Source organism: Plodia interpunctella, chromosome 2 (genome assembly GCF_027563975.2).
Source record: "Plodia interpunctella isolate USDA-ARS_2022_Savannah chromosome 2, ilPloInte3.2, whole genome shotgun sequence".
Classification (NCBI taxonomy): domain Eukaryota; kingdom Metazoa; phylum Arthropoda; class Insecta; order Lepidoptera; family Pyralidae; genus Plodia; species Plodia interpunctella.
The window spans coordinates 11,448,105-11,465,062 of NC_071295.1; the positions used below are offsets into that span (position 1 = coordinate 11,448,105).

General features: G+C 34.8%; 1 protein-coding gene across 2 annotated transcripts in view; it reads left to right on the forward strand.

The window, feature by feature from the left end:
* The window catches only part of HisT (Histamine transporter), a 52,024-nt gene that overhangs the window by 23,263 nt on the left and 11,803 nt on the right, over window positions 1-16,958 (forward strand). For both annotated transcript variants that reach the window (XM_053756288.2, XM_053756306.2), the window contains one exon: window positions 14,748-14,972. In XM_053756288.2, the coding sequence (XP_053612263.1) occupies window positions 14,748-14,972 (225 nt within the window). The remainder of the gene's footprint in view (window positions 1-14,747; window positions 14,973-16,958) is intronic.

Here is a 16,958-nt window from a genome sequence, read left to right on the forward strand (position 1 = left end):
TCCGTGAGAACTCATTAGTACTTTAGAAGACTATATAATGGCTGAATGGTTTCTTTATATTTCATTGGTATCTAAAAATCTTGGATCGCATAATATAGATAGATAAAATCTTTATTTGTAGCCACAACACAAAATACACAACACATACAGGTTCTTCATATTAATAACACACACAATACAAATAGTGTGCTGCAATACAAAATATGTTGGTTGTTGCTAAGTTACTTGTTTACGATACGATACAATCAACCATTCGAGAATCTTGTTTTTATATTTTACAATATAAAACTACTATTATATATAATTACTCATCAGTTCTGACCGCCACTGCGATCCATTATTCCAATAAAGGACTACCATAGTGATGACAAGAACTGCCAAGAAACTTTAAGATTTAGATACCAGTCTTTGGTAGGCGCTTTAAATTATTTAGCTTGTAATACTAGACCTGACATATCAGCCGCCGTGAGCTTCTTGGCTCAGTATAATTCATGTTGTCAGTCTGTACACATGAAGGCAGCTCAGCGTGTATTGCGTTACCTGAAGGGAACGTATAACTTAAGCCTCATATTCCAGAAGTCTAATGAACCGTTTAATTATGGAATTACAGGGTATGTCGACGCTGACTGGGGAGGACAGATCAAGGATAGGAAGTCATATTCAGGATATATCTTCAAATTAGGATTGAATACCATTTCCTGGGAGTGCCGTAAACAAAACTGCGTTTCACTCTCGTCGACAGAAGCGGAATATGTTGCACTATCGGAGGCTTCTAAAGAAGCGATATATCTTTTACGGTTAGTGGAAGATATTGCAAACATCACTGATACTGTGGTTGTCAAAGTTAGAATTGATAACCAAAGTGCAATCGCTTTAGCTAATAACGCGATTGCTCATCGTCGCACTAAGCATATAGATATACGGTATCAATATGTACGTCATTGCATCAATGAAAAGTTAATCGAGTTGGAGTACATACCTACTGAAGATAACATTGCAGATGTACTGACGAAACCTTTGCCTCGTGTAAAGTATGAAAAGTGTGTGTCTGGTTTGGGTTTATGTTTCGCTGTGTAATAGGGAATAAGAGTGACGAATGGTTACTTGAGAGGAAGTGTTGGTTGTTGCTAAGTTACTTGTTTACGATACGATACAATCAACCATTCGAGAATCTTGTTTTTATATTTTACAATATAAAATTACTATTATATATAATTACTCATCACTTCTGACCGCCACTGCGATACATTATTCCAATAAAAACGGACACAACTCAGCGGTACTATTAACCGGAGGGGTTGCAATACACTGATGTTCAGATGTGACCTTAAGGTACCTAGATGCGAGTGCGAGATTCAAAGACGATGATAATGGGAAGGAATTAATATATAAAGTTAAAATTTGAACAGCGGATAGAAAAAAATATATAAGAACTACGCGTTAAAGTAACTCAGCGACAGCCACCCTTATTGGCGACATGTTGGATATTTAATTAATATCTATATTAGTAATTAATATAAACAAACGGCCCGTCCCGGCTTCACTCGGGTTAAACCATGGCGAATTATACATACTCGTATAAACCTTCCTCAGATATCACACTATCTATTAAAAAACGCGCATCAAAGTCATCGCGTACTTTAAGAGATCTAAGCACATATAGGTTCAGACAGCGGGAAGCCATTTTGTTTTATTATATGTAGTGATAATGTTAATTGATTGACGACATCGGTGGCGCAGTGGTAAGGTTCTTGCTACTGAACCGAGAGGTCCCGGGTTCGATCGCCGGTCGGGTCATGATGGAAAATTATTTTTTTGTGATTGGCTCGGGTCTTGGATATTTATCTATATATGTATTTGTTATAGAATATAGTATCGTGAAGTTAGTATGCCATAACACAAGTCTCGAACTTACTTTGGGGATAGCTCAATCTGTGTGATTTGTCCTGATATATTTATTATTATTTATTTATTTCTTATTATTAGGTATTTTATAGCTGAGGAAGTATCTAGAAAACGCACAGATTCATTACTTTATTTACAGTTCACAACAGTTTGTTTTTTTGGGCATAAATCGTTACATATTATAAAACAAAGACCTCTGTCGCGTCTGTTCGCGATAAACTCAAAAATTACTGCATCAATTTTCATGCGTTGCATCAACAGATACATGATTCCTAAGAAAGGTCTAAATGTATAATTTATTATATATTTAGCCAGATTGATCCGCTACTTTATTAAAATTTCGTTCAAAAGTGCTATTACTTATAAGTAATGTTATGTAACGTTTTGATTTACATACAATCGATCGTAAAACAGTCAAAACAGGAATATAGGGGAGAAAATGTTCATTCATTACCGTGTCACATCGCATAATAACGAATGAAAGGAGTACTTACTGAAGACATTTTCAAAAGGGCTTTCTACGCAGCATCGGATACAAAGTATCAACAAGATATTGATAGGTTAGGTACTTTGTAAGATAAAATCTTAAGGCCGCATACTAAAAGGATAAAATTAACAGATTACGCTTCATATGATAAAGAATTTTATTTATTTTCCTATTTGAAATTTATTACACAATATAAAAGTTTACTTGTCTGTATCGGTGGACTTAATGCCATAAGGCATTTCTGCCAGAAATAGGTAAAAAGGGTGGTAATTTCAGTAGAAAGCAAGTACCTATTATAGTTTTCTACAATACAATCTGGTCACAAGATGACAGGATGACTAAAGTTTTAGTGGCCATCGTTTTTGATTTAGTCAACTGTGTGTTACTACGTTGTGTAATGGAAAACTATAATATTTACTAAGATTCTTTATCTAGTGTGGAATATTTTGTCAATATATTTTTTTTTACTTTTCGCTAAGATATAAATTAATTAAAATGTGATGGTAGCGCTACCGCGCGGGAACATAGCGCCTTAAACGTAACATCATTAAGGAAAAGCGTTGAGCTCGCGACATTTTGCGAAAACACTGCTAAGAGAGGAAAATCGTTTGAAACATGTACCTACCTGAAAATAATTTCAAATCAAATACAAATATTTAAAGGACATATCCAACATTTACTCAGAAAACTGACGAATAATAATGGTCTTCAAAACCATTACTAGAATAACCCCGGAGATTGAGAATTAAATATTCATAATAAGTATTTAGTCTATCAAGTAAATGAAGAAAATTGATTTGTGACGAAAACGATTGGGAAAGCACACAAATAGATACACATATTATTGTCTTTAGTTCAGTCGAAATAGGTAAAAAAACTATTGAGTTATTGAGTCAAATAAACAATTAGAATTACTCATGATTCAAACAAGCGATATAGGTAAATACCCAAACTGAAATCAAGAGGTAGAAAGTGTGGGATGAATAGGTCTGTCTCTAATAAAGAAGCAAGAACAAAAAGGAGGCGCCTTATTGTATTTATCTATAAAAAGTTGTGTGACGATACGTGGGGTTGAGGCAAATGGAGCGGTGGGGAAGCGGTTCCATCATGGCTCTGCTCAATTTGCTCGAACATTATTAAACATCTATTTTTGGAAAGAAATAGTTTTTCCAAATAACTGTAATTATCAATAAATAAATAAATAAATATATATATTAGGACAAATCACACAGATTGAGCTAGCCCCAAAGTAAGTTCGAGACTTGTGTTATAGGATACTAACACAACGATACTATATTTCATAACAAATACATATATAGATAAACATCCAAGACCCGGGCCAATCGGAAAAAAATCATTTTCCATCGTGACCCGACCGGGGATCGAAATGATGGAGCTAAATCCACTTTCTTACTTTTTTATTCTCCATTTAGTCGTCATTGTCACAGTAAGTAGTTCGTACTTACTAATTCCATGGTACTTACTTATTCCTTGATAACCGCAAGCAAAGTTTTGTTTGTTTGCTCTGTCTGCCAGGAGCAGGCGTTAGCAGCATAGGCGGACGTGTGTTAGAGATTTTAGTTCCGGCTTATAGGAGACTTGATGAGTAGGTAATCAGAAATCTACGTATCTTAAACACTTATATGAGATAAAATAACAAACAAATCTTTCGCATTTACAATATTAGTTGGGATTAGTCTAGCAGCCCGTTCTCGAAATGACACATGCGTCAGCAAAGACGTCCTGAGTTGAGCCATAATGCAATAATGCAATATAGAGTGCATGCTATTAAAATATGTTTAGCTTAACAGTGTAGCTGAGCTTCGTTTCGCTATACACCTAGACATATATATATAGAAAAAAGATAAATATATAGATATAAAAGATATATATATAGAAAAAAATATAGTCGATTCGGACTCAAAGTCGATTCGAATTTTACTCGATTTGAACTTAGTTGACTCGACGTCTACTCGAACTCGTCATAATCTGATCAGCTATATTGTATTAACAAAGATCTATCTAGCGACCTTGTCCGCTGTGATTCCTATTGTAATCACTTACTGAAGCATTCTGTGATTTGTAAATTACCTGAGTACTCTGAAGTTAAACAACCGTTTGTAAGTTATTGAAGTAATTTTAGTGTAACAATCGCAGACGAAGATCGCTGCTAACAAAATTACATATGACATGCAAAGAACTGCATGTCTACAAAAAAAAAGAAAATGACCTATTCCAATAATGTAATGTATAATTTCAATAAAGTACCTAATTGTAATGTGTGATTTTTCCTAATACATATATTGATTATTCATGGACCTATAAAAAAATTGATAGATAGCTATGATGTCGTTAGATAAAGAGATATAAGAGTTTTATGCAACTAGTCTTCTAATGTAGTGGACAATAGCAGTAGTGTACATTGCAATGTTATTAAAACCTTAATGTGTGACTTCCAGTCTAGTACTTACCTTGTTGTACTGGCTGGGTTGCTACTTACATAAGTACTGCGATTTCTTGGTTATGATTGCAAGTCATTCAAACAATGGTGTTTTATGCGAGATTTATCTATACTATTATTATAAAGAGGTAAGCGTTTGTGAGTTTGTGATTTTTTGAGTTTGTCTGTTTGAGGCGGATAATCTCCGAAACTATCGAAACGATTTCAAAAATTCTTTCACCATTAAAAAGGTAAGAAAGAAAGAGAGAGAGAGAGAGAGAGAGCGTTTATTTAGCACAATAAAAAACATGACATATATAACATTAACATAGGTACATTATCCAAGATTACTATAGACAATATTTTATCTCAAAATTCCCACGGGAGCGAAGCCTCGGGCAACATCTAGTGTCGTAATAAAGAGCAGAATAAATATTTATACCTAAGCCTCATAAATAATTTAAAGAAGTAGATATATTTGAACGGATAAACTGACAAACGGTCACCACTGTAGGGGTATGACGGCTGGGAGGTCTGAAATTAATGTACCTATTCATTTAGCCCCGTAACAGCTGCATACATGAAAATGACTATTATTTTCACAAAATTCAGTCTGAATTATATTTTTTTCGAGAATCGCATTTTAGATTTCTCCTACGTAAGATGGTACGCAGCAATCAACTTGAGGTTCTATCCCGTACCTACTTAATCCCTTTACATTTTTCATAATAAAACTAATTAATACCCCTACTGAAGTATTTTATCTGCGTTATAAATTTACCTTTTGATGTTATACCCCAAATTGGTTGAATGATTATCAGAGAAACTTCAACGGTCATTATTCAGAAAAACTTATAACATCTGGTTCACTTACACACATACTAGCGCCACTAAACACTTTTATTAATTTCCTTTATTTCTTAGCGAAAATTAAAAAATATCTTGTAACAGATGTCTTCTAAACAATAAAATCTGTTCTGCTGCAGTCGTTGCTAAGCTACATCAAATCATTATATTGCAACATTACACTGCCGAATCCCAGCCGTCTTTTTTTTAATTTTTCTCTAATTCTTTATTCTTTTTCAATTTCAAATCCCATTTCAGTGCCCATCATACTCACTCATGAGACTCTACGCCTTTCTTTCCTTATCTCCGTTCTTTGAATCGACTGAAACAATAAACAAATGTTATCAAAAGCCATTAAGAGGTGCCCATAAGGGTAGATTGACCTTGTAGCCCACTCGATAAGAAAAAAGAGATTATTCGATAATCTTTTGACTCAATAATAACCACAAACAATATAATGTTAATGTAAATAATATCACTCAGACTTCACTCGGTCGTAAATCCACTATTTACGTTGCTATGTTTACGGATTCATTGCGTCTATCACAGTTTTCTTTGAATATGTTTACAAAGCGATAGCGAGATTCTAGTTGTTGTTAGTCATTGTTTTAATTGGCGTATTATAAAAAAGTTACAATTCAAAAGTATTGTGTCCCATTTCATCCCAATCCGGATTAAAATTAATCCTTGACTTAACTGTAACATTTTGCCGGAAATAATATTGATGTTAATTTACTACGAGAAAACCTGAGCTCGTGCCAATTATTCGTGCGTGTAATATTAAGTTAATAAATTCGAGATTTACGTTATGGGATAATATTATAATTCGACGTGACTATACTTTTACAATATACACAAATAGAGAAAAATCTAATCTGAAAAAGATCTTTTTCATCTTGGCCTGACCGGAGATCGAACCCTGGACGTCCAGTATAGCAATCCGACATAATTTTTGAACCATTTGGCCACAGAGGTCGTCAATACTAGATAAATGTTATAAAATTTGATTATTTGCACAAACATAGAACCTTGCATAGAACCTTATCAACCCTTGAGCCTCGGTCGGCTTATAGTATAACAGAATATACTGTCTTTACATGCAAAGTAGTACAGTGGAGCACCAGATGTCATGAACGAACATGACCCATGCATTCACAGAACCGTGAGTCGCAAACGGAAGTGTGTCTTTTGAAACGCTTTGGAAATCCCTATTCACGCAAAGAAACTCTTGCTTTGTGTTCCGCTGCGAGTGATGTGAATGTGACTGAGGCTTTATGTGCGTCAATGTGACACGGGGCCTTATATATAATTAAATTTGATACGTGAAAACACAGATTTATGTGCGTGAAAATTAAAACGACACTGTTTCACCACGTTGATCTAAATATTTCACAAAAGCGCCCGCTTATTTCCGCCCCGTCCTATAGAATACGGTCCCTTCACATCCCTTTTATAATAAATCCTCTGCCCTTTGCCTCCTCGATCGCTCGGCTCTAATTCTGGCACCGGATTTAGCTCATGATTGTGCCATTTCATAATATTTTGTATTTTCAAGTAAATATTGGAAGTGATTCAGCAGAAAGGAGACGAATAGTCAACGGCACATGATCTACCCAAATTCATTGCAAGCTCGCCGCTATTACCGCGCCATAGAGGTTCATGCAGGATAACTTGATGTGCTGTTGACTGTATGTAATTCTATTGATAGATCTATTCTAGGTAGCTTATGGCGTTTAAATAAACGAAATTACGTATAGTAGTATAAAAAGAAGAAAGTAAATTTATCATCCCTGGTCGGTGCTTCAACAAGTTTTGTCACTTTTCATGTGGTAGGCTAGAAATCTAGAAAATACTAACTTTTAAACTTAAAAAAAACTCTTTGTTTCTTATACATATGTATAACAACATACATATTAAATAAACAGATGGACAACACTATTTATTGTATGTTTGCACAGCTGCTGCCCTCTGTTTTACGATTTTCGTTTTCATTCGCTTACCGGTTAACTGCTGGTATAATTTTTCATGGTGTAATTTCGTCGTTGCCTTTTTAAGTTACTCTTCAAGTTCTGTACATTTTTGTATTTAATTTATTATGTGCAATAAAGTTATTTCATTAAACTCTAAGCAAAATATAAGATACATAATATTTTATTTTATTTATTTGCTGTAATTTGTGTTGTGGATTCGATGGACACATAACAGTAACGGGCAGTGACCATAGCGTACAAGACACCCTAAGCAATAGTCTGTTCTGTGCTCAACACAGATGATCACAAGTTATATATTTTCCCGCACTGAAATCGAACCCGGAACCTACGATGGACAACCGTGGTGACCACTACGTCAAATTGATCTCGTTTGATTATACTACCACTTTTGCTTTAAGTTTAAATTAGTCGGTTTTTAAGATAGGCACCTCTACGCTCACCAACACTGTCAGATGTCAAGCCACTGACCTGAAAACTTGAGCTTCCCGAGGCCTGGAACTTGACGGCGAAAGGTGAAAGTCATTGGGCCGATTTCTTCGGGACATTAAGCATTTATCGGAAACCAATGACATTGAGATTTATCATAATTTTGATTTTATTTCTAAAGGGAATTGCACTGCTTAGTATTGTTAGTATGGTAGACAGTGACATTGCGAATTTTTTTTAGATAGAAGATTCCCGAGGAATGTTTTTTGTGCATAATTTATTATGGTTTTACGCGAGCGAAGCCGAGACGGGCCGCTAGTTATATATAAGCCTGATGCAAAGTATTCACAACATTATACGGCGTGAACTTTACAACTAAAATACAAATTTTATCACATACTATATAAAGAACATACTCTTTTCTAGCCATATTTGCTTACAATCAAGTAACTCACATAGTCGTTCGTCTAATTCTAATCCTAACTAATATTATAAATGCGAAAGTAAGTTTGTTTATTTGTTTGTTACCTCTTCACGCTCTATCTAATTCTCTCTTCTAATTAACTTTTCTTGAAATTTTGCATAGGTATATGTAGTTTGAAGTATGGAGAAGGATATAAGGTACGTACCTTTTATTTCGGAAAATTACGCGAAGCCGCGGGCAAAAGCTAGTATGTTATAAATAAACCATATTATTAACGTAGAAGCTTTTACATACAACGAAAAGACATTTATTTATAGCTTCCACGGCTTTCCAGGCAGTTTCATTTTCCGTTTACGATTCCATTTAAGCAGAGAACGGATCCTGTCATGTTCTATCTCGTGTACCGCGTCGGATCTGAGCTCCAACGGACAGAATATTAATTCTGGGGATGAATCACAGAGTAGATATCGTAGGACACGGCGCAGTCAAAGTTTCCACCCCTATGTGGTCGACATTGCGCGTCATCGGACCTCCCGATTTTGTTCATCTCTCCTACTGCGAACTGACGTCTGGAATTCTATCCCCGCATCGATATTTCGAGCCGCTACCCTACGCCCCGAGAAAAAACCGCCTATAGGTGACGACCTCGGTGACGCAGTGGTAAAGTGCTTGCCTCTGAACCGAGAGGTCCCGGTTTCGATCCCCGGTCGGGTCATGATGGAAAATAATATTTTTCTGATTGGCCCTGGTCTTGGATGTTTATCTATATATGTATTTGTTATAAAATATGGTATCGTTGAGTTAGTATCCCATAACACAAGTCTCGAACTTACTTTGGGGCTAGCTCAATCTGTGTGATTTGTCCTAATATATTTATTTATTTATAAAAAAAATCTGACAAAAATTTACCTAGATACTTTACCAGAAAAGATACCTACTGATTTATTTTCTATCGACACAACTTTTCTCTTGCATATATATATATATATATATATATATATATATATATATATATATATATATATATATATATATATATATATATATATATATCTGCCAGCTTAGTCTGTATATGAGTCTACTGTGAAGATAAATTATTATTCGCGAACCACAAAGGATGGAATTCGAATCTCCGTATTCAATCGTGCGTGTGTTTTGTTCATTTTGTCATCACAATGGACTAAAAAAAGATTTTCAATCGAAAAAAATCTGCAACCGCGTAAAATTGCTGTGTTGTTAATACCATGAGACTTTTGAGATGAAAATCCATTATACCTACCTACAAAGAAATAAATCTTATAAAAGTTTGTGAGAAATAATGTATGTATGTTTGTTATATTCTTTAACACAAAATCTACTACTGGACGGATTGTTACGAAATTTGGCACACGAGTAAAATATACGCTAGAATAACACAAATGGTACTTTTTATCCCGAAATTCATAAATAGGAGTGAGCTTCATGTTCGGCTGTAGTACAATTTATTTCATGGACAAACAATAAAGTGCAGTTACTGCGACGAGAAAACTTTAAATAAATTTAAATACATGTGTAAGCACATATGTGGCGTCCTACCTCACTAATAGTAAGCGTTTGCCTGGGGCCGCTGCAAGGGTGGCAGCTGAACTTAAAATGGCCAAGTATTCTGTTTTATCCAATCAGTACGAGTTTGTTCCAGTTGCCGTGGAAACGGCTGGCCCATGGTGATCGGAGGCGAAGCGCTTTGTTGGTGAGATAGGACGGCGTTTAAGGTGTCGTGGATATGACTACCGCTCCGGATGGTACTTGGTTGAAAGGCTATCAATTGCTATCCAACGAGGAAACGCAGCTAGCGTTATGGGTACTTTTGAACCGGGTACAATTAGGGGTGGCATTTTTGATTGACTTTGCAATTATTTATGTTTTATTTTGTTTTATTATTTGTATTTTTAATAAATGAATCTGAATTTAAAAAAAAAATGCTAACCTTAGTGCTAGTTTGTAATTCGCTTTTCTTTAAAGACTAGCTGCAACCCGGGGCTTGGGAATTTCGGGATAAAAAGTAGCCTATGTGTTAATCCAGGTTATTTTTTACCCGTGTACCAAATTTCATAACAATCGGTCCAGTAGGGCGTGAAGAGGTAACACACGAACGAACGAACGAACGAACGAACGGACAAACAAACAAACTTACTTTGGCATTTATAATAATAGTCGGATATAAATTTTCGCATTGTGATGTAGCGTAGCCAATCAATCATATGGTAGTCATAGCAACATAACGCCACACTGGGTTTGGTAGACAGCACAGCGAAAAGATTCAACAGCGAAAAGTGTATTGCAAACTCACACTACAACCTCTACACTAAAGCTGCCGTAACTTAGTTGTACTATCTCCATCCCCAGATGACACTTTAAGTTTTCTTCGCCTTGAGCTACTTTTACGACTTGCCTCTATCGTATTTCTACTCGATAGAATATTTTAAGTCGAATACATATTTACTCCCGATATGCCATTTGTGTCTAAGGTTTAGTTTATTGACAATTTGACAAAATGCAATAATATTATTAAGGAAGACCACAAACAAGATGGAGCGTCGATCTTGAGGGCATTCAGAAAGAACTGGTCGGTGGTTGCGCAAGATAGAGAGAAGTGGAAGGGGATGGGGCAGACCTTTGCCCAGCAGTGGGACAATAAGAGTTACCAAAAAAAATATGATTCGATTATTATAAATAAATCGTTTGTTTTGGATAAAGTTACAACACCACGCCAACAGCCGCGCCAATGGTCTGGCTATGACTACTATAGATGCTGAAGACCGTGTGAATCGAAATTCTTAAGTCCATCAGTCATTTAAATCTCCCCACTTTAAAAATATATCACTTATTTAAATCTGCCCCAGCGCCCAGATCAGGATAAAGTGTAAATAATTAACGTGCCTTCCAAATCACGGAGGTGCTCAAGGTAATACGTACAATCCATACAATGATGCACCAATGTAACAGTGACTTAACCACCACTATTGCAGACCGAGCCTTAACCACTGCGCCATTGAGCTCCTCAAATTCCGTCCATAACAAAAATTCTTAGTAAAATTAACTTTTCAAATTTAATGTAACAACAGTAAGCAACAACAATAAATATTCTCATGTGCACATTTCAAACAAATTAAGAGGGAATACGTCATTCGGTAGAGAAAAGGAGCAAATTAGTGGGTGGAACACAATAAAGATGTTAATACACTAGGCCGAAATAATAAACGTGCCAAAACAACATACTATTGCTTGTAGCCTACATTATTGAGCTGTTAAGTGCACATGTACCTAACAGTTGAGCGTTTTAACGTCCGTGCGGTATTCCGCGTTGTATGTATATTGAGATAGTGTGACCAAATCTCTAGGGAAAAATGGGATAATTTACAGCTGAGGGTTTTATGTTGGGTTTTGGTTTTATTTCCTTTACGCCTCTAAAAATTGTGTATGGACGTTTTTATGCGACAGATAACATTATTATACTGGCTACGAGTATATTACGGGTATCTCTGGAATTGTGGGGTTTTTGCTTGTACGACAAATAATTTAAAAACATATTGTAACTAGGTATAACTTTGTCCCGGATTCGATCACCCAACGTCTCTCTAACTCTTAATTCTATATGCGTGATACATATAATTGTGTACATAAATATTTATTTTGCTATAACAACAAAAAAATACTATATCCAGGTACCTATTCCTACAGAGATGTTGCAATAATATCCACAGGCAGGGATGATAATTCCATAGACGATTCAGCTATATTCTCCCCGGGCGGGAACATTTGTGTTATACTGCTATACCCTGTACACACACACACACACACACACACGCATGAACGTGACGCAGTTTTAATTAAAATTGCATGCCTTTGTTTCCTGCGTACAGGCTACCCCACATCAGCTTATCCAAATTCATTTAAATCTTGACTCCGCATACAAGTAAGTACATGCAGCGCAACGTGACAGTTTATTCTACATTAATATGGAAATATCAACTATGTTCGTTGAAAATTCACCACCATTATCAAATACTGCTTTTCATAAAAATAAAGCATACTTTAAGCTGTTATGCTTTGTCACTATCACACTTTAAAATATTGACATTGACAGAACTAGACAAAAGGATATAAATCACAGGGAAAGAATAGAAGAAGGAAGAAGAATACGCTAGAAGGCTATATATTAATAGAATTTAAAAATAAAATCACACTATTCTGGACTCGTCCAAATGCTCTATACAAAATGACACGAACAATAAGTCACGTCACACCTTGCTAATATGTTCGCAAAGAAAGAAATATTTATTCGACAATTACATTACATATTACGTTTATGGTGATGGTTGGAAAGTCCATTTCAAAAAGTATGATATTTATAAAAGCAAACTCTACCATCATAAACAACTAAAATTTTGTAACAATTTTTGTTGAGACTTCTTTACTTTTTACCTAGATTATACATAATTTAAACAATTCTCTCACCTTGTCAACTACCTTATTGTACGCAGGACAACATGTCATGCGGCTCCCTGTACTAAAATACCGCATTTTTCAACGAGTATGCTTTCAATTTCCCTTTGAAAAGTTTTCCAGAATTTTTATCGTGCGCATGTGATTTAGTGCGATGCGAAATTGTTTTCAGTCAGACTACGCTTGTCAGCTTTTTCATGTGAAAATTCAGAGGTATATAACATATGACGTTATAAAGTTTTAACACTAGTATTATAAGTTTTATTTAATAAATGTTATGTGTTAAATAATAATTTAGGGCCACACAAGGCGCTAACAAGCACTAGGCCAAACACAAAAACCGGTACAACACACTCTGAACCGCAAACAAATCTGGATTTCCCGATAGCTGATAGACATGGTGACCACTAAAGTCACGGAGGTCGTTATTTTTATTCCTATCGTACATGTATACTCGAATAATATACATAGGTAATATTGGTAATCATAGAATACGTTTTTCTCGTTATTTTTCTAATACAATAATTCCAATATAAAATCAATGTTCAATTTACTATAGTTGGTATATTTTTATTTAAATTATTTTAAAACTCAACAGCTACGTGCTAAGATGTATATAAATATGATGGGTGATAAAAATAAAATGATCGCGTTAATTTTTTGTGTAGACATTTATTGAAATCATAATAATAAATGTTTCTACGCGTGTAACGCAAATACTCGTCAAGGCTATACTTTATGGGTTCTACCTATACCTTAGAGTAAAAAAAAGATTTAAACAGAAAATGCCACATATTTAATGTCAGTAAGAACAGAACAAAGTTTAAATTTGTATTACCGGCTCGTACATATATGTTTTTCTTTATTATGACGAGCAACGATTCATTCTAATTGGCACTAAAAGTCCAAATTTGCACAAAGCTGATTTTGTGTAATTATAGCAGTACTAAGTAGGCACATAAATGTAAAGTGGTTTTTCTCATTGCTTCCGCATACACACAGGTGTCATCAAGGATAAACTGATTAGACATCTTTAAAAATCTCACATAACTTGATCAAATCCGAGAAGAATTACAATTTTCATGTTTCTATTGAACAAAGCACATTTATGCCTTTACTAGCTGGTGCCTGCGGCCCAAAATATTGCAAAGAAAATATATAGTATAATTATGTCACTCTGCAGCTCTTCAATAATCTAGCCAAATATCATTTCATTCCTATGTTCCGTTTTGATATTAAATAAAGATAAATAACCAGACACACTTTCTCATTTATAATTTTAGTATGGATTAAAAACCAAGGACTGTTTTTAGTAGTTAATCTAACGAGATTTAAATTTAATGATTAAAATTAAATTGACACTAATCTAGGCAGGTAAAGAATCAAGATTAAGAAGTAAATGGTCATGCAAACATAATTTAAACCCACAAAAATGGTGCCTTAATAAAATAGGTAAGTGTGAAATCCTATTTGCCATCTAAGAAGTGGAAGAACTATCATTATAACCTGAACTCTGTTTAAAAATATTGTATCCATAGACGCTGTTTACACCCTGGTAAAAACATATAAGTACCTTATAAACTCATTACTTGATTGTGTTTCTGGTTGAGTGTTCATTGGGAATCGCGTATTATATAACTAGATATGACTGTCGCATTGTTTATGAAAAAAGTAACTAATTAACGACAATTTCTTTCTTCTCTAAACATATTGTTTAATATCTGCCTTTTCTTCCTTCCCCAGGGACTCCGGATCACAACAATCATAGGCGCGTTCGGGACATGCGCGGGCGCCTGGCTCAAAGTGTTCTCCGTTCCCCAGGACATGTTTTGGCTCGGTTTCCTGGGTCAGACCGTGGTGGCGATCTCCCAGGTCTTCATATTGAATGTGCCACCGAGACTAGCCGCGGTCTGGTTTGGAGCTGACCAGGTCTCGTCTGCATGCAGTGTCGGAGTCTTTGGGAACCAGGTCAGTTGATATTTAACTTGTTTACTTTGATCCAGTGATTCAAAATGGATTTTAACAACCGAAATTAATTACTATTTTATTATGCTACAGGTTTTATAACAATTTCTGTGTAGATCTAATACTTTTTCATAATGGGAGGATATGACAATATTCTCTGCAAAGAGCAAGCGGGATGAAGGTGCTTTATAGTTATATTATTACATATTGAGGGCGCATATACCTTTTTTATTTTTCTGGATCTACTGGCAAGATTCATCTATTGCCTCTTAGTGTATGTAAAACTGTCATTATCTGTAAGTATATCTTTCTTTACCAAGGAAAACATGTAAGTATGTACGTTTATTCGTATTACCAAGAACACAAATATCTATCTGTGTTTAATTCTTAGGTTGATTTAAAACATTCAATGTTATATTTATATCTAACAGATTAGTTAAAATAGAAGCAAATAGGTAGCTCTCTATTATGTCATTTTCATCATGTTCAAGTATCATCGTAGCTGGTCCTCTATTGGCGTTACAAGGTACGATATGGATGGCATAATGAGCTGATTTCCGCCTCTTTATGAGCTCTTGAGAGCTATAGGGCTTCAGGCCGCTTCGAGTGGTCATTCACCTTTTTTCGGTAAAAATCCTGACTTGCCATATCTCACTGTTTTTTGTTGAATTCATATGACTAGGTATAAAAAAGTTATGATTCGTGAAGCCAATAAGTAGATAAAGAAATAGTAATATTAGCGATTGTATTATTTAATCATTTTTGTGCTACGGTTGCTCCCGTGCGATCCTTTTTTGTAATTTTATAGCCGCGTTCTTTTTGTTACCTTTACTATATAAAATACAAGTACTTTTTTACTTAGTTTTCTCGTATTTATAAAGCTTGTCAAACAAATATAATAAGTTGAGATATATTAATTTCGCATTTGCAATACTCGTAGTAAAGTTATAGGAAAAGTGCTGAGTCGAAGAAGGTAATTAAAAATGTGATTACCTAATTAAAAGTTTGCTCGTGATCAACAAAGGAATATTTTTTTGAAGAACCCTTTGTCCCAAGAAATATCTCTTTAACTTCATAGTCATGAATAAAATTGCCATTTATTTTAATAAATATATATTTTTACGTAATATAGAAATTAAAGTTCAACTATTAAAATCTATTTAACCGATTAAAAAAGACATGAGATGATATCTACAAAAATAGGAATGCAGGTTTATTGGCTTTCTCTTTTTCTCTTCGAGTGTTTTAAAGGTATCAGATTCTATTCAAATTTATTAGCTGAAGTACTTTTTTTTATACATTTTATAACAATTACCAGAATTGAATATCGTAAATCGAGGCCCAAATCCGAGTAGGGCAGGGAATGCTAATGAGCTGCTTTCGTTTATGGGAAAACTTCAGGATTATCAGCAAGTGCGAGCTCCTTCCTTCGTCTCTTGAATTGGAATTTGTAGATTGTCTTTTTAAACTTGTAAATAAAGGTCTTTCATTAGTTATTTGTGATTTTATAGGACTTTGCATGTATTGAATTCATCATATATTCCACTGAATTTACATTTCTACCCGTTTCTCTCGTCTGAAAATTTTCTCGTTGTCTTCCTCAGCCGTTAATCGTCATCGGAGATAGGGGTCTGCAAGAAAGACGCCTGAAGCCAGAGTTCTGTTCAGCAGACTTACCGGCTTGCTTGATATCAAAACATATGTGACGTATGTGTATGACTTGATCGCTCCGTACAATTTTCCATGTCCTATTCTAGAGCGGGGGACTTATGATCCGAAAAAGACAAAAACAAAGATTATTTATTTGCAAAAACATGAGTTTATATTATTTACAGTCACTACACTATCGAAAAGTAAGTATTAGATTTGTATCCTTCGTGTTTCGTGAGTCTATTCTATAATCCATAATGTTTCAAATATTTATTAATGTTAGTTTTTGCGAAACATATTTTTAAATTTAATTGAATCTGAACCGTAATATTGCGCTGC